The sequence below is a fragment of the Leuciscus leuciscus genome (genome assembly GCF_965113295.1).
Source record: "Leuciscus leuciscus genome assembly, chromosome: 6".
NCBI classification, from domain to species: Eukaryota; Metazoa; Chordata; class Actinopteri; order Cypriniformes; family Leuciscidae; genus Leuciscus; species Leuciscus leuciscus.
In genome coordinates, this window is record NC_138730.1 from 34,235,611 (window position 1) to 34,261,838 (window position 26,228).

At 42.1% G+C, this 26,228-nt stretch overlaps 2 protein-coding genes across 2 annotated transcripts; one reads left to right on the forward strand and one right to left on the reverse strand.

Annotated features, from left to right (window-relative positions):
- Positions 1 to 51: 51 nt before the first annotated feature.
- On the reverse strand, positions 52 to 16,426 carry trim110 (tripartite motif containing 110). The gene is made up of 9 exons (XM_082173735.1): positions 16,301 to 16,426; positions 7,472 to 7,648; positions 6,249 to 6,733; positions 4,653 to 4,748; positions 4,294 to 4,530; positions 3,618 to 3,640; positions 3,108 to 3,253; positions 2,634 to 2,905; positions 52 to 2,276 (listed from the first exon to the last, which is right to left on the reverse strand). The coding sequence occupies exons 2-9, from the start codon at positions 7,512 to 7,514 to the stop codon at positions 2,004 to 2,006; spliced, it is 1,575 nt and encodes a 524-aa protein (XP_082029861.1). The 5' UTR covers positions 7,515 to 7,648; positions 16,301 to 16,426; the 3' UTR covers positions 52 to 2,003.
- Positions 14,971 to 25,346, forward strand: sall2 (spalt-like transcription factor 2). The gene is made up of 3 exons (XM_082173473.1): positions 14,971 to 16,814; positions 20,056 to 23,627; positions 23,766 to 25,346. The coding sequence occupies exons 2-3, from the start codon at positions 20,361 to 20,363 to the stop codon at positions 23,901 to 23,903; spliced, it is 3,405 nt and encodes a 1,134-aa protein (XP_082029599.1). The 5' UTR covers positions 14,971 to 16,814; positions 20,056 to 20,360; the 3' UTR covers positions 23,904 to 25,346.
- Positions 25,347 to 26,228: the final 882 nt, after the last annotated feature.

Here is a 26,228-nt window from a genome sequence, read left to right on the forward strand (position 1 = left end):
AGAAAATATGGAATAAAAAAAAAACAGAATAACTTACAGATTTCACAAATATATATAGTAATTTTTTATTTTTTGAAAATGTATCACGACAAATTAAACCAATGAATAAAATAAGAATGTGCGTACATTTTGTCAAATTATGCGTGCATTTTAAAAACAAAGTATTTCATGGGTGCACTGCTTCAGGAAGCTATGATTTGAATGCCTGAATTTAGTTGTTGATCATAAGGAAGGACTGCCAACGATGAGGTCAATAACACCAGGAGAAAGCTAAGAAGTTAGCATTACCATCAGCGGGCACAGGACAACTTGGAAGTACATGATTTAAAACGTGTCATCTTTGCTCATAGGAGCACAGACATTTTTGAGCCAATCATATGAACTGTAGATGACAGCTGACAGTGCTGATTGGCTGATGGCACCACAAAATGGACACAATCACAAACCCTTCACTACATTTATTCATTTTAGCTGACGCTTCTATCCAAAGTTCACTAGTGATTGTGACATAAAAGGCTGCCTACAGGGAAAGATATAAGTCCATTTTAGGCATTTAAAGGCCAAAGTACACTTCGGCCATCTGCATTCGACTGTCCGTGTGACGTAATGTTTCTGTCATCAGGAGGGTCCGCTCACAGCCCAATTTTTGTGTCCGAGCGGATGGTGCACATACAACAGCGCCAGTGCTGGGTAGCAACCGATTACATGTAATCTGGATTATGTAATCAGATTTCAAATATTAAGTACTTGTAATTAGATTATATTACATTTTAAAAATGATCATAATCAGATTACAATTTCTTTTTTATGGATTACATGATGACTACCGGTACATAGACAATATGTGTTCATATACATAGACATAGTGTTTTGGGGGCCAGAAAATGCAAACTTTTGAAAACGGTTTTCACAGTGCAAGTTTTTGAAAACACCATTATTGTCTCTGTGTAAACTACAAAAACGGTGACGTCATGCACCTAGTTTTTCTTTACAAAGTGATATCACCATCTAGGCTACTGTCCTGGCTTGCATACAGCATTTTTAACCGTTTTCGCGAATCCATGTGAACAGGATCATTTTGACAACATTGTCCTCTGTAAACGAAAAACGCAAAGGAAAAACCTTTCTGTTTTTAGTACATCATTGTCGTGCAAACGTACCCTTAGATTACTTTTGACCTTACTCGTTTATTAGATATGAATGGTATTATTCTGTACCATATTGATACTACATTAAAAAAACAAAGAGACAGCAAATATTTTCAATGAAAGACTGCAGGGGGGTTAAAAGAAGATAAAAAGAAGTATTAGGGAGAATCAACAAATTATGAATATACCATTGTGTGAATAAATGGTATATTCATAATTTGTTGATTCTCCCTAATTCTTCTTCTTGAGACCCGTTTGCTAAAGTTTGCATTTTCTATTGTCGTGAAAATGAACGGTCAAACTTTTCAGTTTTCAGTTTAAAACGGTGTCGTGTAAATGGCCCCTAAAAGTTGTCAGAATACATTACCTAAAATTAATAATCTAGATTATGTTACTAACTACAATTTTCATCATGTAATTTGTAATCAGTAACAGGTACAATTTGCAATTGCAAGTAATCTACCCAGCACTGAACAGCGCATGTGCAAGCGCATGAAAACAACGTCCACTAGATGAACAGCCGAACACGTCATTCTGCGCTCACGGCCAAAAATATCTACTATACTAGAAGTAAATATTATAGATTTATATGTTGCTAATTTTGAATTGCTGTCAAATGCAGAAAGATGCACAGGATCTCCGTTGCCCTTAAAATCTGAGTGAAAACATGATGATGAAAAACCGCAGTTATAAAAGATTAGACTAGGTTTTTTCAACATCAAGACTTAAATTATAAAAGAAAATGAAAAACTAAAACTTGGAAAAATAAAGTCTACCTTTTCAACCAGACCATGATATATCCATCAAGAAACATAACTCTTCCCATCTTCACCCAAATCCGAGAGGTAAATGCAGTCATATTTTCTTGAGGACGGTGACCCTGCTGTTCAGCTCTGGTTTGTAGAGGCCAAAGCCCAGGCAGACGGGCTGGGTGAAGCTGGTGCTGAAATTGTGCAAGGGGAGCAGGGTGGAAGCCGATCCTACTTCTGAAAAGGTGATGGAGCCAGAGTTATAGTCCAGAGCCACTGCCAAATGGTTGCCTGACATTTTTACGGAGAGTTGGGTTTTCTTTCGGTTATGCCAGGCAGCAAGTTTCCTGTCATGCTGCTGTGTCAGGCTCCAGGATATCTGAGCAAGATAACAGAAAATCAACTAACATTGACATTAGATGCTTATAAAAAAGTTTCATATGTATATAATTTGAATTAAGATACATTTTCAGAGAAAATATTATCACGATGAATCAAAAAAAAATCTAAATGTTACATTTAAAAAAATATTAGATAATAATAATGATTAAAATGTGTTAAAAATAGACATTATTCCATCTGGTTTCTATCCACTGATCATAAATAATGAGATTTCAAAATTGTACACAATTATTATGAATGAACATAAATTCATCTTGGAGATCTTCATATTTGGGGGTCTGTGGCATCAAAAAGTTAGAAAACCCCTGTATTAGGGTCCTAATACACAATATACCTTATTGCAGCCAAAGGCCGTGCCCTCTTTTGCTTTTCTCCCAATGCTGTGGTAAGTCACTGCTATATCCCAGAAACCCTCCACCTCCAGCTCCCAATAATGGTTTCCTGAAGAAAAAATCTGACAGGAGACCACCTGAGACCAGTGGTCGAAGCGGTCAGGATGCTCAGGGACAGGCAAACGTTTTTTTACCCTCATCACTGAGCGTAGGTCTTCAGAGATATTTAGGAGTGGATGGGCTGAGTTTTTGTCCAAGGTTAATGGGCTGCTTACTAAATAACAAAGAGAAACAGGCATTAGAAATGTAGCCACTAGATGGCACTATTGAACAAGGCAAATGAAGCAATAATGCTACTGTAAACTGTTACAACACACTGAAAATATTGATCATGCTTAGGTTTGCTGGAATTAAATTACTTAACAAATCTAAATGTCCATGGGGCATCATGGACTTGTATGAATGATAATACGCACAGAGATCTCTCTTGAGCTCAATTAGGCAGTGCAGGGTCTCAGCTATGAATTCTCTGTATTTATTTTCCACATTCTCTAAGACACGTTTCTTATTCATGCTGGGTTGAGGCGGTGTGAACAGAGGGGAGTTGAGATCTGCCATCATCCTGCAAGAAAGAAGAAAGTGACTAATACAGTAAAACTTTTACCCCCGGTTTCACAGACCCAGATTAAAACGCTGTTTTAACTGGAAGCAACTTGCACTGACAAATCTTAAAATATGCCAGTGTCATTGTTTTGTCTCAAGATGCACACCAGTAATGTTATTTTCTAAGGCATGTTTATAAAAGCTACTTAAATGTCCTAATTGAACTAAGGCCTAATCCTGGCTTAATCTAAACTCTGTGTGAAACCAGGCCATAGGCTACACACACTTTGATTAAAATTCAAAACTAACATACAACTGCATTCACAAATCACAAGATATTTCCACGACACACTAAAACAATCACAGTTTATCTAAAGACTCACTGTGAATCCTCTGTTTGGTATGCCTGTGAAAAAGTAGAACTATATGAACAATCGCAAAATTATCTCTCATTTTAGTCTCTTTTATTCTGAATGACATCTGTAAAGACCCTTTGTAGAGTAAGTGATATATGATGCTATAACTAAGCCTGTGGATACATTAAACATGTTAATAAGGCAATAAACAAATTAACTTATCTGTACGTTTTATAAACCGCATACAATGCTCTTTCTAGCACATAATTCTGTCGTTCATGTCTTTCTGTCATCTAATTTTTGATGGCTATGTAATGCCATTCTCAGGGGCATTTGTTGACCATAAAAGGTGATTAACAACAGCTCTATAATTAAATAAAATCTACACAAAATATGCATTTAATGTATTATTGTATTAATTATTTTAATGTAAAGGAAGTAAAAAATAAAGTTTAAAAATGCATACATTTCATTAGACTTTGATGTGTCTTTATTTGAATAGAATGATGATAATACAAACATAAACTAAATGTTATATTGTTTTCAGCGTGTGGTAAATGAGGTTTTATGCGCATTTAACCTGGAACCAAAACATCAAATAGGTGGAAAAAATTTAAATGGAAAGGACACTTTGGCTTCTCATTTTAGTTGTCCTCTACACATCATCACTGCATCACCTTTATCATGAAGTATGTCCTCATACCCAAATTAACAGGAAGGGGTCTCTCTCGTCCAGCAGGGAGCCGAGGAAGCGGTGGATGCTCTCAGTTTGGTTTAGATCTTCTCTCACCCTGCTGCAGTGTTCCTGCACCCTCTCCGTGGCCTGCTGTCTCTCCTGCTCAGTGATGTTTATTACAGCCGACACTAGTCGCCCCACAACAGTCTGCAGGGCTGAGCCCATCTGTAACACCTGAGAGACATCACTCACAGAGGAGTCCTCCTAAAATAAACACACATAATGCATGCATTCAGTTATATGAAATCCTGACCATTAATCATTATACTTCAGGTTAGGAATAATTTGTTTATTTGATATGAGACACCAAAGATGCTTGAACTTACAACGATGGCGCGACAAGCATTTTGATGTTCTTGAAGAATAATTTCACCTTGCTTTACTTTCTCTTCTGCTTTCTCGAACAGGCTCTGTAATTTGACCTATAAAATATTACAGGAAAATTTGAACCCTGGTTTAACAGACTCCTTCATTGTCTTTTATGTTTCACAATATTTCAATATTTGGGATATACCTTGGGTTATACAAATTAATCCTAGGTATTCAGGTTATGTTTCACCAGTGAAGAAACAAGTGTTTTATACATGGAGTGGCCATGGCTAATTTAAGGGGTCCACAGACCATGACAGAAAATTAGTGCATAACCCAAACCTGGCATCAACAAAGAATGAATGAATCATACGATTGCTGATTACTTGGACTTCACAATCACGCAACGGCCACTGTATGTCCATAAGACTGTAAGTGCATATAAGTGTGCCATTTGGGAGAGGGCCCTATCCTCCCCTCATTATGGCGCCCCTTTTTATGATTGGTTTGTAGCTAGACAACTGTTTCTTACACTTTTAACACTGCGAGGAGGAGTCCCAATTCAAAGGCTCTTTCAAATCCTGCCTCTAAATGCGTCCTTCGTCCGAGGCAATGGAGGATACAACAGATGGATCCTTCGCAACCTTGTCTACCCAAGAATTCAATGTGCGCTAGTGATGACAGGATTTTTTTGAGAGAAATTGCCAAATTACACTTTTAAACATACGTTTTGGGTTTCAGCTTACTCAAATATCTAATGATACAAATGTAAAAATAAAAATCTTTAAGCCATTCAAATGTTGACATATCTTACTAAGATGTGATTATATATACCGTAGTTTATACTCTTTATTATGTACAGAAATGGACCATGGTGAACATATTTAGACAGTTTGTGAGCCCTGTTTTGTTTGCAGATAGTTTAATATAACTTTTCCAAAAAGTCCAGTATAAACATTACTGCCACTCATTAATGACAGCTGTCACAGTTAGGCAACAAGAACAATCCTCCGTAGGCTAGACCGTCCCATTTAACAACGCTCGGTCCGAACTTCGTGGCCTTTGAAGGATGCAGCCTCTGAATTGGGACACAGCTAGTGATAGCGGCTCACTGAAGCCTGCAAATTATTCACAATATCCCAGAAATCGAGTGAGTGAGAAACCCTGTTTCCTCCTATTAAGATGAGTTTTCGGTGATCCGATCACAAGTACTCAGCAAGACACATTACCGTTTACACCTGTCTAAAATGCGTTTCAAACGCGTCTCCTGTGACGGTCAAGATCCTCTTATTTCGTGACACTCTAGCCTACATCACTTTTACTTTCAGCACACAAACAAACAAACCCGTGTCACGCAGCTTATGCAATATAATATAATATAATATAATATAATATAATATAATATAATATAATATAATATAATATAATAATGTAGTATTATTCTTTTTATTTGAGTAGGGGATATGAAGTCCTGGAAATTACTTTTTGCATGGTGGGATGTGTCTGATTTTACAAAGACAATAAACCGGTGTAAAGCAGAGTAAACAGTCCCAGGACATTAAAAATCCTACAACAGGGCTTTCACTTAAACAGCAATAGATCTAATAACTTACTTTGTATTCCTCCTCCACTTTTCTCACCCCTTTGACCTGGTGTTGAGCATGCCGTCCTTCCAGAATACAGTCTTGGCAGATATACTCCCTATCATCCATGCAGTAATACCGGAATACCTCCTGATGGGTGGGGCACCTGCGGCGGGTTACGTCCATCAATGGCTCCACTAACATGTGAGTGCTGTAAGCTGGCCGATGCAGATGTGGCTGCAGATGCTGCTCACACAGAGAGACCTCACATCGCAGGCAGGTCTTCACAGCTGCTTGAACCTCGTCACCCTCGTCTTCCGGACAACAGTCACACACAACCAGCCTCTGCTCCTCCAGGCATTGTGGGCATGCAAATCTTCGCTTGCCACTCTGGGTCCAGGCCTCTTGCGCACAGGGCGGGCAAAAGCTGTGGCCGCAGGGAAAGGGTTGAGCTCGACAAAACAGGTTGCGACACATAGGGCATGTGTGCTCTTCTTCCATGGAGCCCATTGCAGCTGTAAATTTGTGAACAATTCATTTTAATAATAACTTAATTATAATAATTTACTCATTTTAATAGTGCCCACTTAAGAAGAAGCAAGAAAATGATTGGTGACTCATAAGAAGTCAAATCGTGGCACATGGATTTATACAGACCCATTTGGCACAAACTAATTACCGTAGCTTACTATTCAGTTAATCTGCCTCCTAATCAACTATTCTTAGAAAGCTGTTCTATTTGACTACCAGATAAATGAGGTAATCTCCTATGAATTTCTAATAAAGTCATTAAGATATTACATAAAAGGTTTTTTTTTTTTTTTGTCTATGTAAATTAATATGCTGACAACGTTAAGTCACTCTTTAGGTTTATTCCTCCAAAAAGTGTAAACACTGGCACTATCAGAACAATGCAGTTTGTTGAGTATCCCAACGATTGGGATGAGATTTGTTTGAAGAGCAATGGAAGAGTGTTCGGAAACTGTTTGAAATCGGTGATTCATTTTGCAATTCCGTTTGGTTTCGCTGAGGGCACAGACATGCAGAAATGACACTTCACCGTTGTCAAATCTCAACAAATCTGCCCTATTTGACCCAAACGTTTTCTCTGCAGACAATACCAGATCCAACTGGGGAATCAAGAGATCACCTACTCAGTGGCCCTCTGACCTGAATTAGTTGGTTACAATTAACGTTAGCATTATGATGCATATCCTAGCCTATATAAAACTGGGGGGGAAAAATAGACTTACCCTTTGTGTCCTGCAGCCTTTTGTGAAAGCTGGATGTTTTCATACAGAAGCACGGCCAAAATGTACATGTAAGAGTGTGCGAATGGGGCAGCTGGCTTATCCTGCAGTGTCTTCTTAACCAGACTGACTGACTGACCTCTCAACACAGAGAACAGCTAAGCCATCACATGACCTGTTCTTTACAGAAGCAATATGAGGGATTTGTGAGGAAAAGAAATTAAAGCAAATAAATGTCACATGGTGACTGTTTAATCAACACTGATATTTATGTAGAATAAATCAAGATATAGTATAATAAAGTATTATACAGTACATTTCAATAGAGGCAGTTTAGACAAAAAGTATTCTCGTCGCTTGATAAACTTAAGATTGAGCCACTGCAGTCACTTGGACTATTTTAACGATGTCTTTACTAACTTTTCTGGGATGGCAGATATCGATCTCTCAGATTTCATCAAAATATCTTAATTTGTGTTCCGAAGATGAACGAAAGTCTTACGGGGTGTGAACAACATGAGAGTGAGTAATTACTGACAGAATTTTCATTTTTGGGTGAACTAACCCTCTTTAACTATTTCAGTATGACAGTGATAACGTGAGTAAGCCGATTAGCCGGAGACATGCACAATATAAAAAACAAAACTCAATTATTTGAACACCGGGTAGAAAATATATACATCAATAATTAATCATACTTAAAGGTTGTGATTCTGAGAAGCATTGTAAATTATCTTGTGACGTGTAATCGTAACTGATTGTGATTTGAATTTCTGACGACTCGTTTAGTCAATTCAGAGTGACTTCTTTTCATATTGCACACTGCATGAAATGGAATATTCGAAAAACCATAATAGGGGCACTTTAATAAAAGCATGGCATTTCTCACATTTGTCAGTCAGTCACATTTGGACAAATTGATTTGCATTGATTTACATAAAAATCAAGAATGCAAGGTCAACATTGTAAGTGTTTTATAGAACGTATGAAATAATAAAAGCATTAAATAAACAAATGAATAAATATAAATATTTGGTGCAGTAGAAAAAATCTTGTAGCTTTGTTTTTTTCAGGGAATTGACAACATACTCAGGGGATCCAAGGACTTTCAAGTGTGTACGAGATTTCCCTTCATTTCCTTCTGTGTCAATCCACATTGGATATTTGAATTGTCTATTTAAAAAAATAAAAAAATAAATTAAAGGCTTGCTTTTTAAATTGTAATATGCTGTTCTCTTACGAGAGGTCTCTCGTACTGCGTAAGATATCTTACGCTAGGGGAAAATCCTTTTCCGCGAGATATTGAAGCCAAAAATTATCCTTAATTTTGTAATAATGCAAAACGCGTTGCAGCAGCAATGCAGACATAGGCGAGACAGCTCGCGCGCCTATTGGCTGCTCTGCGGCAACTGCAGCAGCCTATCGAGCGAGGCCTGGCGTGACGTCAGACCCAATCAGGGCACTTCGCGCCGAAATGGGCGTGGTCTAGGCCTATAAATATCGCTCGCAGGCAGCTATTATCTGATTTTTCATCCTTCAAGCGAAGCACACGCATCGCTGGAGCTGGATTAGAAGCCGCGCCGTCTGACAGAGAGCACCTTCAGCGGGACGAGTCACTGAAGTCGCTGGCCGCGCCGCCTTCCTTGCCTTCCTGCTGCGCTTTCCGGCATTATATCCTTTCTCTACTACTGTGTTTATGTATGTGTGTGTGCTCGCCGCCGCGACACACACTCCCATTGCACTAAAAGAGCTGGGCGTCTTTTTCAAGACGCCCCTTTTCCTGATCACGCAGCTCTCGCACTCGCTGACGGCGACTGCCCTCACTGCGAGTTAGGTACTGCCTATGGTGACTCTGAGGACTCACCTGGCATCCTTCTCCGAGACTGCTCCTCCAACCCCCCCCCCCCCCCCCCCAACCCGCAAAGCTTGCCGGTTCGCCCGCTTGCCTTGCCTGCTTGGGGGACGATACCTGTTCTCCCTCTGTTCGAGCCGCGCACACCGCGCCGCTCACAGAGGATGTCAGGAGCGGGCGGTCACGGGGCTAGCTTTCTCTCTCCCTCTGTTCAAGCCGCGCAAACTGCGCCGCTCACAAGGGAGGCTGGAAGCGGACGGTCGGGGTTAGTTTTTCTTTACGTTATAAGAAAGCTACCCTGCCTTCTGCGCCCCATTCATGCGTCACTCACCGGCGAAAGGAGAAAGATGTGTTTTTTAGTCCCTCCGAGGATGGACTGACCTTCAATTTCTCATACATATTCCCAGTTCCCTGATCATGCGACTGGAAATATCAATATTGCAGCAGGCGAGCCTGTTTTAATACAAGCGCGCCTGCAAGCATACGCCGAAGAAAGCATGTGACGCTCTTATATGCTCGTGCATCCGAAAACCTTTGCGTTCCCCCCTGTGGCTCAGTGGCGGAATCATTGGTTTTTCTCACGAGAGACCGGAGTTCGAATCCCGGTCTAGCGGCAGTTAAAATTATGCCGCCAATGCTTCGCTCTGTCAGTTCCCTGAAAAGCGACTGCAGACGTGCATTTTGCAGCCAACGAGCGCGTTGCACAACCCGCTCGCCTGCACCCAAACACCGTTTCTATGGTTTCCGTGCGTCACTGGCGAAAGGAGAAAAGAGCGTTTTCTGGTCCCCCCGCGGACGGACCGACCTCCTCTTTCTCGTACATTTCTCATTCCCCTCTGAAGTTCGGGCGACTGGAAATGTCAGTATTGCAGTGAGCAAGCCTGTTGTAAGACACGCATGCCTGCAAACAAACGCCAGCACGTTGACGCTCTCTTATAATACTCGCGCTAACTGAGTTACAATGTGTCTCCCCCTGTGGCCCAGTGGCAGACTCTCAGGTTTTTGCACGCGAGAGACCCGCGTTCGATCCCCGGGTCTACCGGCAGATAAAATTATGCCGTCAATGCTCGCTCTGTCAGTTCCCTGAAAAGGCGACTGCAGATGTGTATTTTGCAGCCAACGAGCGCGTTGTACAACCCGCTCGCCTGCACCCAAACACCGTTTCTATGGTGTTCCGTGCGTCACTGGCGTAAGGAAAAAAGGGAGTTTTTCTGGTCCCGCTGCGGACGGACCAACCTCCTTTTTCCTATACATTTCCCATTCCCCTCTGGAATTCAGGCGACTGGAAATGTCAATATTGCAGTGAACAAGCCTGTTGTAATGCACGCAGGCCTGCAATAAACGCCAGCATGTTGACGCTCTCTGTTTCTATGGCAACTTCTCGCTCGTTCAGTTCCAGTAAATGTGACTGTTCCAGTGTATCCTGCAGTAAACAAGTCGGTTCTGTCACCCGCTTGCCTGCACACAAACGCCGTTTTTACGGCTACCCAGATAAATCCCATAAGTGTGTATTTTTCTGGTGTCCCGGCCACGGCCGATGGTGCTTTATGTGTAAGAAGAATGCCCACTGCCCAGTGCCCATCTCTACACACAAGCACAGCCCGTCACACAGGGCTCGCGCACATGAATCGGCTCAGACCGATTGCGCTTCAAACATGGTGAATGTGCCCACTAACACCACGTTATGCATGTCTCACGGTTTCTGTAAAAACGAAACCAACGTGCACTCGCTTCACGCAAGCGAACGATGCTTTCGGTGTGATAAATGTGCCCGCTGTCCCGCGCCCACATCCACACATAGACATGACAGTTCCCACGGGAACCGCCCAGCCCTCCCCCTCGCGGTTAACCACCGCAGAGGAGTCGAGCGCGGGCAATCTGCCCGCTGTCATCAGCGCGCCCCATGCCTCAAATGTCACGAGCGACACGCTTGTGTTACAGCACACCGAAGCTTCCCCATCGCTGAGCGAGCGGAGCGCGCTTCGTATTCGACCCCTAGCTATCCATGCAGACGCATGGGCAAAGCTACCCGGGGTTTTCGAAGTGGGTGCTGAACATTATAGAAAGAGGCTATTCGCTGCAGTTTCGCCGACGCCCTCGCCGCTATGTGGCGCGCGTCGAGACCACGGTAAAAACAGAAGTAGCACATCTACTTCGAGCCGAAGTGACGAAACTATTGAGCAAAGGGGCCATAGAACCTCTCTCTCAAGATCAGAGCGAGGGAGGGCTATACAGCAGATACTTCCTGGTACCGAAAAAAGACGGGGGTCTCAGACCCATACTAGATCTAAGGCAACTGAACAAAGTGCTTGTGAAGCGACAGTTCAGGATGCTCACGACCAGGCAAATCCTTGTGCAGATTCGCCAAGGAGATTGGTTTGTGTCAATAGATCTGAAAGACGCGTATTTTCAAATACAGATAGCGTCACGTCACAGGCGATATTTGAGATTCGCCTTCGAGGGCCAGGCATATCAGTACACAGTCCTGCCGTTCGGTTTGTCCCTAGCACCCCGTACATTTACGAAGTGCATGGATGCGGCGCTCGCACCCCTCAGAATGAGAGGCATGCGAGTGCTGAACTATTTGAACGATTGGCTGATTCTAGCGCAATCTCGCGCAGTGCTCATAGAACACACGACCATTTTACTCGATCACCTCGAGGATTTGGGTCTGAGTGTCAATTGGGCAAAGAGCTCCCTGTCACCCAGTCAGAAAATATCTTTCCTGGGCACAGAACTGAACTCACTATCCATGATAGCGCAACTATCACAACAGCGCGCGGTAGACATTCGACGCACAGAGAACTCTTTTCGCTGCGGCGCGTCTGTCCCGCTCAAGAAATTTCAGAAGATGCTAGGTCTCATGGCCTCAGCATCGTCAGTGCTCCAGCTGGGTCTGCTCCGCATGCGCCCGCTGCAGTTTTGGCTGAAAGCGCGAGTCCCACGCGAAGCGTGGGCACCCGGTTTGCTTCGCCTCAGGGTCAATCAGAAATGCGTTACAGCTCTGAAACCCTGGAAAGCGAACGACTGGTACCAATCAGGTGTAAGCCTGGGGACTTCCTCGAGGGTGAAAGTGGTGTCCACGGACGCGTCCACCTCGAGATGGGGAGCGCTGCTCGAGGGCAGACCGTTCTTCGGCCAGTGGTCAGAACGGGAGAAGCTCCTGCACATAAACTGCCTCGAAATGCTGGCAGTAGACAACGCGCTGACGCATTTTTGTCCCCAAATAAAAGGTCACCACGTCTTGGTCCGTTCGGACAACATGTCTGTGGTGTCCTACATAAATCGCCAGGGCGGCATCAGATCCGAGAAACTGTACAGGCTGGCAGAACGCCTCCTGGTATGGGCTCAGTGCAACCTGCGCTCGCTCAGAGCAGCGCACGTGCCAGGGATCTTGAATTTAGGACCGGACAGACTGTCCAGGAACAATGTTCCGGCAGGCGAATGGTCTCTACACCCACAGACAGTCCAACTGCTGTGGAAGAAATTCGGCAGAGCGGAAGTGGACCTGTTTGCGTCTCAAGAAAACGCTCATTGTCAAGAATTTTTCTCCAAGAGCAGGAGCGCGCTGGCCCATGTGTGGCCCCGCCGCCCGCTCTATGCTTTTCCCCCCGTCTCTCTCCTGCCTCAGGTGATAGAACGGATCAGGGAAGAAGGATGCTCAGTACTGCTGGTAGCACCGTTCTGGAAAAACCAACCTTGGTTCCCAGCCGTGATGCAGTTAGCAAGTACTGCCCCGTGGCCAGTACCAGTGAGGAGAGATCTCCTCTCACAGGCCCGCGGCTCGATCTGGCATCCTCACCCGGAACTATGGTCCCTTCATGTCTGGGCCATCAACGGGTACATGTTGGACTCCCTAAAGGAGTATTAAACACGATCACGCAGGCTAGAGCTCCGTCTACAAGACGACTCTATTCTTCGAAATGGTCAGTGTTTTCGGGCTGGTGCACAGCCCGTGGTGTGTCACCCACAAATTGTGATGTGACGGAGGTGCTTTCCTTCCTACAAGAGCTGTTGGATGGGGGCAGGGCCCCCTCCACGCTCAAAGTTTATGTGGCGGCTATAGCAGCGTTCTCAGAAACAACGCTTGGTCAGTCAATAGGAAGGAACGATTTAGTCATCCGCTTCCTTAAAGGAGCTAAGAGACTGAATCCTCCCAGACCTCCCTCAGTCCCCGTATGGGACCTTTCTACGGTTCTGGAAGCCATGAAAGGTGCGCCATTTGAGCCTTTACAGTCAATCGATTTGAAACACCTGTCTTTCAAAACGGTGTTTTTGCTGGCTCTCGCTTCGGTGAAGCGCATAGGGGATCTGCACGCGCTCTCTGTGAGCGCGGCGTGCATGGAGTTTGGGCCCAATGACTCAAAAGTTATACTCAAACCTAAGCACGGTTATGTTCCAAAATCCCTCAACACACCGTTTAGGGCGCAGATTATCTCTCTGTCAGCCCTACCGGTCCCTGATGAGGAAAGAGACGCGAGCCTCCTTTGCCCAGTCAGGGCATTACGAGCTTATGTGTCTCGCTCGTCTGTTTTCAGACAGACGGAACAGCTCTTTGTTTCGTTTAGCGGACGTTCTAAGGGACTAGCCGCGTCGAAACAGAGCCTATCCAGATGGATAGTTGATGCTATAGCGCTGGCATACGCCTCCAAGGGCATGCAGTGCCCTTTGGGTGTCAGAGCGCATTCCACAAGAGGCATGGCCTCTTCGTGGGCTTGGTCAAGTGGGATTGCCTTGCAAGATATTTGTATGGCGGCAGGCTGGGCCTCCCCGTCTACATTTATAAGGTTTTATAACCTAGAGGTTCCCGCCCTGCAGGCCAGGCTGCTGTCGGTCTAAACTACCAGTATTATCTGACCTGATGCGTTCAGCTCAGAATGCTGCGTTTACTGAGCACAGCTCAATTTTCGACAGTTTAAAGCTGGGCAAACTGTGTAAGACCCACATTTTTTCACATCAGTTCAGGCCGTACCCCGCCCTGTCTGTATGATGAAATTTGCGTCCCTTCGACGCTACTTTATGTGGAAAAGTGAGGCTGCACCCCTCCTTCTTCCCGGACTCTCTGTGAGTTCACTGAGTGATTGTGCACTATATGTACCCCGGGCTTTCGCCCTTGGGTCTTTGGTGTCAGATCTCAGCATGCACGGCGTTTTACACTGGGTCCCCTAGCGTAAGATATCTTACGCAGTACGAGAGACCTCTCGTAAGAGAACGTACTCGGTTACTAACGTAACCTCGGTTCTCTCTAGAAGAGGGAACGAGTACTGCGTATCTTGCCGTGCATGCACACGCTCTGGTTGCTTCGATGATGAAAAACCAGATAATAGCTGCCTGCGAGCGATATTTATAGGCCTAGACCACGCCCATTTCGGCGGGACGTGACGCAGCGGGCGCGAAGTGCCCTGATTGGGTCTGACGTCACGCCAGGCCTCGCTCGATAGGCTGCTGCAGTTGCCGCAGAGCAGCCAATAGGCGCGCGAGCTGTCTCGCCTATGTCTGCATTGCTGCTGCAACGCGTTTTGCATTATTACAAAATTAAGGATAATTTTTGGCTTCAATATCTCGCGGAAAAGGATTTTCCCCTAGCGTAAGATATCTTACGCAGTACTCGTTCCCTCTTCTAGAGAGAACCGAGGTTACGTTAGTAACCGAGTACGATTTGTTGAAAACAGTTTACAATTTTGTAAAAAAATTTGATAAATAGTAAGTCCAAAAGAACAGCATTTATCTGAAATAGAAATCTTTTGTAACATTATAAATGCATTTACTATCACTTTATCAATTGAATGCATCCTTGTTGAATAAAATATTAATTTCTTATTTTCTTTAAAACGCAGGAATAAAATCGTACTGACCCCAAACTTTTTAACAGTAGTGTATAATGTTACAAAAGATTTTTATTTCAGATAAATACTGTTCTTTTGAACTTTCTATTCATCAAAGAATCCTAAAAATAAATTGTGCACAACTGTTTTCAACATAGTAATGTTTCTTGAGCTCCAAATCAGCATATTAGAATGATTTCTGAAGGATTATGTGACACCGAAGACTGGAGTAATGATGCTGAAGATTCAGCTTTGCCATCACAGGAATAAATTACATTTTAAAACATATTCAAATAGAAAACAGTTATTTTATTTCACAATAATACTGTTTTTACTCTATTTTGGATAAAATAAATGCAGCCCTGGTAAGCATAAGAGACTTCTTTTAAGTCTTACATATCCCAAATTTCTGAACAGTAGAGTGTCAATGTTCAGAAATAATCATGTTTTGAATAATACTTTATACTGTAGCTGTGTGCTTTTGGTATGTTCCTTTCCAAACTCAAAAATTCCTTTATTTTGAAATATTTGAAAATGTCCATTGTTTTATATAAAAAAGTTAATAATTGTATTCTATTGACCAAATATTTTAGTTTGGCTAATATATATTTGTATTAGATCAGATAACATTTTAAGCAGTAATAGGGTCATGTAACAAAGTACCCCTCACATGGGTCATGTTGTTACATTTCCATTCTTTTGGGGTAAATAAAAAAAAAAGTGTATTTTTTCAACTGTATTAATGAAGCAAGACCACATCATTTTACTAGACGTGCAGAATTAATGTGGGGGGGAAATACTCTTAACACCAAATCGATTTACACAAACTGAGAAAGACAAAAAGTGTTATGCCCTGCTCTCCTTCATGTTATTCATGGACTACAACCATTGTCCAGCTCATCAAGCACATAAATCCACATCCTTGTGGTAGTTGTAGTCCTTTTAAGCAACTTGTTAGCAACGTAGCTACTCAGTGTCACAGTAAACTGAACAGTTTTTGTACAACTCCAATATTATGGCTAACACATGTGAAATTCAACGCGAACAACACCTGGACATATTTACACCATTCTCATATAAAATGCATTTTTTTCATAATAGCCTAAGAATTATTACCAGATTACATAATCTTAAAAAGAAAATTGTGTCACAGACCTCAGGCAAACGTACAGGCCTCGCACATGAGGCAGTTAAAAACCAAACATGATTCGTAATGGCTGGTTAATTACTCTGCGGAGACAGTGTCCGGATTGGACCGACAGACTCACAGACAGACATCCGTCGATGCCGCAGCGCTAGTGTGCTCAACAAAGGCTCAGGCCGGGGAGAGGGCCATTTTTACCAAATACAAAGGAAGCAGAGCAGCGAGGGAGGGGATGACTGTGGGAATGACAGGAATAGCGAAATATCACTTTACGAAATCGCAATGTGCCATCAAACCAAACACTGAACAATGGGTGAGAAGTGACCAGTCACGACTACAACAATATACAGTGTAACGACAGTACAGCAAATAAATAATTTAGATGTCGAACTGCGTGCTGTCAAAGCCGACTGCGCATCACGGTGGCAAAATGCCGGAACAGCAATGATGATATTACGACCCAGACACTGTACGACGTAATCTACCCTAATTTCACAAACAACCGAGAAAGATTATCGTCTGCTGGTAAGTGTTTATACCATTTACAATCCGTAGACTCCAAATGTCAGTTACGTCAAAGTATTTCATGTAGTCATAAGAAATATGAATCATAATTGGTTATGATCATAGAGCGCGCCGGAGGACGCAACAGGTCGCGCGTACAGTAGAGCTGTAGTTCCCGCGAGCATTTTGCTGACGTAATTATGACATTTGTACAAGAATTTTACGAGGTGTATTATAGCATAAATTGAAATGCTAGCTAAACACTTTATTGTGTTTTGGCATTCATATTATTTTAAAAATAACGTCTTGAGTTTTTATACAAATTATATAATAATATAAATGTAAAATGGAATATGTGGTTAACCAAATGCTGTGAAAGCCAAATAAAATAAATAAATAAATAAATAAATAAAAACATGCACATGAAATACATCATACTGTTGAGGAGGACAAGGATGTATTATAGTTTTCTAAAATAAATACCATGACATTGGATTATGCTACTGAAATGGACTCACCTGAAAACATGCCACATCTGTATTATAGACAATCAAAATGTAGATATTGTTTCAAATTCTATTATTTGGCTTAAATTTTAATTATACAGTAATGCCGTTGACGTGAGAATCTCTGCAGGTCCTTTTAAGTTCTAATGAACTTAATGCAGGCCTGTTGAATGCATTACATTAAGGAGCTAAAGTTTACAGTCATATTTGAGATAGATTTAAAAAGGCAATCACATAACTGAGAATATGACATTATAAAACAATATAACACGATATGATAACTATGAATACATTTGGTCCCCTGCCATTTTTTGGCAACAGGTTACAATTATATGGTATCTCAGCCTTACATGCTCTTGGTGTCTAATTATTAAATACTCAATCCTGAGACTTAAAAACAGGTTTAGGGGAATGCCTTGAGACTTAAAAACAGGTTTAGGGGAACGCCTTAAAACTTGGGGGTGTAAGAGAAAGGAGGGGTATATGCATGAGTAGGTGGTGTTCTGCGTTATTTGAATGCAAATGCAGAGAGAACAAGCCGAGACTGTGTTTGAGAGAGAAACAGGGAAAAGGAGGTGGAGAGTTGTCTTTGGATTTTAGTTAGACACTGAATAGACACAGATTTAGTTTGCCAAGTGCTTAGTTCACTTTTGAGACGTTGCTTGCTCATGTATGCACTTGGCCTTTCGCCTTGTAGCTCTCTATATAAATGAAACATGGATTTTTTATTGTTTCTCAGAACTAATGCAGTGAGACTTACTGTAATTTAGTTTAAAGAGAAAGATTTTCAGTCTGATTCAACCCATGGGCCATTTAGACATTGACTTTCCCCTGCATCATGTCACGCCGGAAACAGAAAAGACCTCAGCACTTTTTCAGCCCTATCCACAACACTTCGTGGCTACTTCAACATGGTGAGAAATGTTTTACCGTTTAGTAAGAGAAGCTCCATTGTTTCTGCCAGCGAGCCATCTTGCAAATGCCATTCGAGATATTTGCTGTGACATTAATAGATTCATACGTTTAAAATATCTGATCTAGTTAAGAAAAGTAAAATGAAGCAGAGTAAAAATAAAAGGAAATTCCGTAATATTTACATATACATAGATCCCAACAGCTTCCGTTGAATATCCAATTAGTACTTTCATCTTGTTCTGACCCAAGCTAAGAATTTAGACCACCCACGATATTGTATAGCTAGTGAGAATGAGAAGACCAAATAGCAAAGCAAACCTAAAGGGAACAGAGATGCGTAATATGCTGAACTGGGTTTTGAAAAGGGAATTAGAAAAAGGTTGTGGAAAAAGGTGGACAACATTGAAAAAGAAGGAGCCACTTGAGCGGGAATGGCATGGAACTTAATTGTCTCTGTGAGGCTTTGTGGTCGTGCAGTCAGGCATTAACTGCCAGGAAGTACGTGCATAAGAGTGTGTTGATCTGTGACTTAAATTCTAGAGTTCTATTAGTATGGGAAACTCTTTGTGCATCTCTCCCTAGTATATGAGTGTGAATGTATCTCTATTTAATTTTGTATTCATGCTATTATGTCCTCTGTAAATTCACATTGGTGTCTGGATATGGCTCCAATGCTAAAGGTCACTTATTTTAAGCAATCTAGTTGTTTTTAGTGGTTGACATGGCACTAAGGCTCACTGACCTTTCATGCTTTGCTGGGTTCGGAGAGAAGATTTAAATATATATATATATGGGATGTAATGGAATATATTCACTTACACAATTTAGAGGGTGGGTAGGTGGGTCAGTGAAGAGGTTTGGGAATTTTGTGGCGAGGTTCATTGTCCATGTTCATTGTTGCTGTGGAAACAAAGTTGGCTGTTAGCGGTGCTAAAAGCATTGTAAGCTGGTCAAGGGATGGGATTTCAGAGGGAGTGAGGGGATAGAGAGAGAGGAGAAGACAGCCATGTGCAAGACTGACTTAAAAAAGAGGTACAAATAAAAAGTACAAATTGTGTTTTAATTAAAAATATATATATTTTAATATTACAAGTTAAATGTTAAAAAAAGATTTATGATAACGGGAGTTTAAGTGGCGCAGTAGGTGCCATTGATGGGAGCCTTGGTTAGAACAGCAATACTATACTTTGGTTGGCATTTAATAGAAATACAGTGTTACAGGTCAGCCAGAGGTATCCTCTTCTGTGAGCCTCCCCATATGCTATGTTTCCTTGGTGATGCTTGTGTAAGCAGTGAGTAAAAACAATTTGGAAGCAATCAAGGCGACAACAAACTAAATAAAAGGAAAAGAACTAAAGATTCGAAATTGGGTTATGAGGTTCATAAGGCTAAAAACATTTGGGTTTGTCAGTTCACAAGTGCAATAACAACAATAATGTGGCAGACAAACAATGATCATGTAAGAACCTAGCGAGAATAAAATAAATAAAATGACAAAACTAATTGTGTAATTAAATTTATACAATCTATTTTCTCTTTACTCAATTACCTAATGACTGATTTAAATTAATTAAAATAATACATTTAGAATGATTAATCAAACTGTACATTCTATTATATACCTATTAGATATTGTAGTGGCTACCTTAATCAGTTTCATGATTTGAAATTAAAATAGTGTATGAGTGTCTTTTCAACTATATAACTGTTTAGTATCAGTTTCCTGACCTGTTACCGTTTTTATTCTTGTTTTTTACTGGACTTGGATTTTAAACGTTAGACTAGACTAGTATTTGTATGGCATAAATTGTTGCATAAATAGTTTCTCTCTAATTTCTTAGAGGAGCAGTTGGCAGTGAAGTCCCTCACCTCTACTCTTGCAAAGAACTCTTCCTGCTCTTCCTCATACTCTACAACTCAAAGCTGCCAATCTACTTTAAACCCACCGGTTGAGAGGCTCACAACACCTCTGACCAGACCAAGCCATCGTATCTTTCACATCCCCTGCCAGCCCAATCAATTTCCTTTAAACCTAACAGAGTCTCACCTTTCCCAAATTCCTGACATACCATCCCATTCTACTAATCAGCCTATCACTACTACTGCACCAACCGTCCTCTCTACCCACAACATCACTCAATCACCCATGGCTTCTCCAAAGTTAGGCGTGTCAGCAACCACAACCTCTTCATCATCCTCCATTGCTGCTTCTCTCTGTGTGCCTCCACATCCTGGAAGCCCCAATTCTGTGCCTCAGGGTCCCCCAAGTCCAGTTACACCCTCTTCCAGCCCAAGCTCAGTCCCTTCAGCCCCAGCATGTGCACCCGTCAGTATTGCTTTTATCTTGGAGGAGCTACGTGTGCTGCAGCAGAGGCAAATCCATCAAATGCAGATGACTGAGGAAATCTGTAGGCAAGTACTGAGGCTGGGAGGTGGATCTTGTGAAGTGGATTCAAAGCCATTCATACTTCCATCTCTGCCACAGCTTTGTTTAAAAGGTTCTGATAACAACCCCAGAACCTCCCGACCAAAGTCATCACCTCCCCCTACCTCTGTGGCTCCTCTTTTGGCCTGTTTCTCATCCCTGCTACCACCTCAGACCACCTCCAAGTCCTCCAAACATGCCCACCCTCTCTTAAATGTCTTACGCCCCCATAAGGCACAGTATGACAGTGGGGTAGTTACTCCAGCAAACTTCACCAATCATACAAGTGGTGCCACATCCTCATCAATGCCCACACCTGCTGCCTCGAACTATCCACTCACACTTTCCCTTGGCCTATCATCGCAAAAATCATCCAACACCACAGCAGCCAGTGGAAACAGTAGTCTTACCTTCCCGAACCAATCTCTATCAACAGCTGCTGTCCCTACTGCCCCCTCACAGGGTCCAAAACTCTCTGCTCAAGGAGGTACGCCTGTCTTATCATCGGGGCGTATGCATCATGCATGCCGATTTTGTCGGAAACTCTTCAGCAGTGATTCATCCCTGCAAATACACTTGCGTTCACACACAGGGGAGCGTCCTTACCAGTGCCCTGTATGTTTCAGTAGATTCACCACACGAGGGAACCTCAAGGTCCACTTCTTGCGCCATCGTGAACAAAACCCTGAACTTTCTTTTTCGTTGTTTCCCTGTTCACTTTTTGCATCTGTAACTGGGGGATCAATGGGAGGATCAGCACAAACTCAAACTGTCACCTCCAACAATACAAATGCTATTCAGAAGCATCAGATCCAGCAAGAGGATGATATGTGTGGTGACAGTCTTGAGGGCACTACTGCCTCAACACGCGCCACACCCTCATCTCTGCCTCCTAGTATTGATTTGGCTCTGCTGACCACTGCACACTCTCTCCTTCAGCTCAACCGTGCTGCTGCTGCTGCGGCTGCTGCGGCTGCTGCAGCCTCTACATCCACTACCTCCTCAATAACATCCTCATCAACATCCTCTCTGGCCTCCACCCTTCTTTCAGCTCCTGCCTCATCCACCTCCTCCATTGCTGGGGTATATAAAGGAGTGAAACAACAGCGCTTTGATGAGAACACCCCACCTATACCTACTCTGCTGCCCCATTCTGCTTACTCACAGCTTGCAAACTTACCCAAAATCTTCTTCCCAGCATCTTCCACTCACCATCTTCCAGGCCATGGGTTTCTCAGGCAGACAACTCCAGCCGGATCATTTCTGCCATCCCCGCAACAACATATCACATCCCCATTCACAGCTTCATCCGCGGCCCCTTCCATCTCAACTTCCACCTCGGACACATCAAAGCTGCAGAGACTGGTGGAAAAGTTAGAGAAAGAACCACACAGTCAGTCACACTGGGTTTCATCCATTGGGGAGACTTCTACCAGCAGCCATAGTGTAGCAGGTGCATTAAGCTATAGCAGCAGTGGTTTAATGAGCACAAGCACATTCAGTACAAATGTGGTCACCTCACTTCCATCATCTACAATCCAAATACCAACATCCCTCTTCAGCAAGGAGTCACCTTACCTGGGACTTATGAACTCTGCTGGGACACTTGCCCCAAATCAATGTAGTGTGTGCCTGCGGGTGTTAAGCTGCCCAAGAGCGTTGCGTTTGCACCAGGCTACTCATTTAGGTGAGCGACCCTTCCCCTGCAAGCTATGTGGTCGTTCCTTCTCAACTAAAGGAAGCCTTCGAGCACACCTTGCCACCCATCGAGCCCGCCCACCAAACAGTCGTGCCCAGAATTCTTGCCCCTTATGCCAACGGAAGTTTACCAATGCCCTTGTGCTGCAACATCATATCCGCATGCATTTAGGAGGACAGCTACCACCAGAGAACATGCTTGATACTTCAACAGAATGTGATACTTTGTCCCATCCCCAGTCTATTGAGCTCTCTGCTTCAGAGATAAGCCCTAGCACTATGGATGTTCAGTTATTACATGCTGATCTACAAACAGTATCAGATTCTAGACATACTGAATCCCTTGCTAACAGCACTGGTCCCACAGTATGTCCCGCAACCTCCAGCTTACCTGCTTCACTTAGCTCAGGTCGTATACCACCTTTTGACCTAAGCCCTGACCCCTCCCTGAATCCAACCCCCCATTCACCTCCAACATTCAGACCTGATCCCCCTGAGCTCTCTCTCGGTGTACCTTCTCCAGTAGAATCTGCAGCCTCCCTTGTCCCTCCTGCCACTCAGTCAGCATCAGCAACAACTGGTCCTTCTGCCACTAATGAACTATCTTTTGAACTATCCAGCAACACTGCCTCCTTGGAAGACAAAATAATTTCATGCTCCTCTGCTGTAATGAAAGCCAGTCCACAAAGAGATGACTGTGAACTCAGTGAAAATACATCTCTCTCACCCATTTCTTGCTCTGGATCCAGATCCAATCTAGAGGATTTTCTTGGTATACAAGCTCATAATGCATCCAGGGATCCTCGGCCACATCCAACATCAACACCACCTTCTGTTCTTGCGCTGAGATCTGAGAGTGTGTCTACTTATACAGTACGCCTAGATGAGCCTGACCAAAGCCTTGTCCAAACATCCAAATCAATCCCCCAAGAGTTCCCTAAGGAAGAAAAGATGGAAGATAATATACATAAAACACCAAAGAATGGTCAAAGGACAACTCCAGATTTGAGTATTAATGCAGATATGGGGTCAGACACTGTAGACAAGACAAGTGAGGACGCAGCTGAGACTGAGAGGCCTGACATACATGTGCAGAAGAAGGAAACTCACTCTAGTTCAACCTCAAAGGATAAAGTGGACCTTAAAGATACAACAGGAACTGAAATGGACAAAACAGAATCAACTGGATGCATTTCACTGACTCCCAGTCTTCCACCTCCCATGCCAGAGAAAAAAATCTACCATTGTTCCGAATGTGGAAAAGAGTATGCAAGTCGCAGTGGACTCAAGGTGAGTGGCCTTTTGAATTCATTAAGCTAAACAATTAGTGTCATTCAATGTGAATATACAGTTTAACATGGTACAATATCTTGTTGCAATTTGAGAGATACATGAAAATAAAATACCGTCTCTTACTATAACTTCTAGGGACATATGAAGCACCATGGAGGAGTTGTCAAGGCACCTCGAACTCCTGCAAGGACCAAGGGCCCAGAGAGAGTGTTGCATCATGAGCGGTCACAAACTCACCACCTTGCAACCTTCCTGCCACCAGGGCATCAATGAGTTTCTTAAACCAAGCCCTCCAAAAACATCAGCAAGCATCAGAGACCTCTCCACCAATCGCTGTTAAAGAAACAGAGAGACAAAGTGTTGAGATCAATGTAATAGCTGACAAGAAAAAGGAACTTATAAAGGGTAATTATGATTGTTGACTTCACCAAAAAAAACACACAAAAAAAACACACAGCACATAATGCCACACATGTACACACAGAAATCACATAGAGGGTCTTAACTTGGTTTAAAAAATGTTCCTGATCTTTCATATTAAAATACCTGCATTGTGTATTTTAATATATGTAATAATGTCTAAATATATCTTATAGTACTTCCTTTAATATTATGTGATGTTCTTTTTGATGAATGTAAATTATTTTGTCTGTGCAAGGTTTTCATGATTGTTTTGTTCACTCTTCCAAAGTTAAGATCTGAAGGTAGCTAAGGATTTAAACGATAGATTTGGGTGAGAAACAGAGCAAAATTTATGAAGCCAATGATGAAAATAGACTAGTTCTTCACTAAAAGTTATTGTATTGATGTACTATTTCTTTATTAACTCTGTAAGGATGGTAACATTTGGAGGGAGTGCATTTCAAATTAAGAAGTATAAAATGCACTAAATACAGATACTGAGAAAGTCTTTATTTGGTCAAAGATCTTGTTAGGCTAAGTCGATACCTTGTTCCATTATGTTTTGGAGGGCAGTCATGCACAAGTCGACAATTTTAGCAAAATTTGGCCAAAAAAATTCGAGCTCTTATCAATTTTCTTAATAAGCTCAAATGTTTAAAAAGATATCCTTCTTAGCACAGACAGAACAGCTGGAGCCCAGAGGAAATGCATGTACAATTGTTTTCCTAGATCCAACCAGTGCTTTTGACAAGCTGATATTTAATACACTTCATAAAATTTACACTAGGCAAATTCACATGAAATATTGTTGACTTGTACTTAAACATTCTTTATTTGTACTAAATCATCAGGATTTTAGTTTTAAAAGTTGAAAAGCACCAAAACACCAAACTGTAAATATGACCTGTCAACCTGTCCATTGTATCCATGTTTGTCCTGTCCAGCTGTACAGTACTAGACAATATACTGCTCTTAACACCAACTAGATTAAAGAGTCGGGAAAGATTGTTTAACATGCCTGTATGTTAGTCAGTGTAAACTCTTGTTACTTTAATATTGTCAGTGTAGTTATTGAAAAAGGTAGAATTTGACTGATTCTGAGATGAACCACTATCTAGCTTAAAAGATAACCCTTTCTATATTTCTTGGTGGAAATGTTTGTTTCTATGGTGATGTTTGTTCTTTGTCTCGATACTTTTACATGTATCTTCCATAGAAATGAATTGGGTGTATGAGTCTGACTGTGAGTTGTAATTTCATGGTACAGCTAAAAGATCAAAATGGAAATAAAAATCTGTGTATACATGACAATAACCAGAATATGAAATTCTTTTTACTGCGCACACCTTTTTTTAAGACTATAAATCTCATTTACAGTGATGCTACTCTTCCTTGGTGGTCTGTGGGAAACAGTTTTCTTCACATACAAGCATCCCTAATCCGCTCACTCCCTAACACAATCAAACTCCTCTGCACTGCTTCTGTGTGTGCCACATCAAGCGCAGTGAGGGAGAAACTGGAGGAAGCGTTGACAATCTGTCTGAGCACTGGCCTCTAATCTCTTGCACCATGACAACCATGCAGAGGCACATAAGGAGGACGGGGGGGAAAGTGTATAGTCTACATGTTTGTTTGCAGGGGTATGTGTATTCTGCTGTGATGTATGGGTTTTAAAAGTGAGTACTAAAACTGTATAAAAAGGCTACAGAATTACAGTTACAAATGCAAAGTGGGTAACGTCTATAAGCTCACTATTCGTAAACCCAAAGCTGGACTTTATGGCCGTAGTGGCATTTAAAAAAAAAAAAAAAAAAGCCTGTCTCCAAGGCCAACGCATTGAGTCGCAAAATATGGCATTCTAAGCACAAAAACTTGGACTTGAGGAATAGACAAACTTATATGGCTTAATAAATAATCTTTTACTTTGTTACCTACTGAATGGATTTACTATAAGAGAAGGTCAAGGGTTGTTTCAACATGTATGGATGTAATGATACACTGATAATGGCACATACATATTCGTAAAAAAAGAGAAGAACTTAAAGTATTAGAAACACCAGAAAGACTTCAAAACGCACATCATGTCTTCTGAAGTTAACATACCTTGACAATTTAATCTTTTTTATAAAATTACATTTTCACCTCTATCTTTCCACAAATGATTCATGGCGGCCCAGCAATAAGGATTGAAGCTCT

Bases quoted from the DNA above. Each gene is read 5' to 3' on its own strand.
- sall2 (XM_082173473.1), top strand. From the start codon at position 20,361: ATGGCTTCTCCAAAGTTAGGCGTGTCAGCAACCACAACCTCTTCATCA. The intron at 23,628-23,765 runs GTGAGTGGCCTT...TATAACTTCTAG, and splicing joins CAAGTCGCAGTGGACTCAAG to GGACATATGAAGCACCATGG.
- trim110 (XM_082173735.1), bottom strand. From the start codon at position 7,514: ATGAAAACATCCAGCTTTCACAAAAGGCTGCAGGACACAAAGG. The intron at 4,531-4,652 runs GTAAGTTCAAGC...TGTTTATTTTAG, and splicing joins ATGCTTGTCGCGCCATCGTT to GAGGACTCCTCTGTGAGTGA. The intron at 3,641-4,293 runs GTATGAGGACAT...ACTTTTTCACAG, and splicing joins ACCCCTTCCTGTTAATTTGG to GCATACCAAACAGAGGATTC.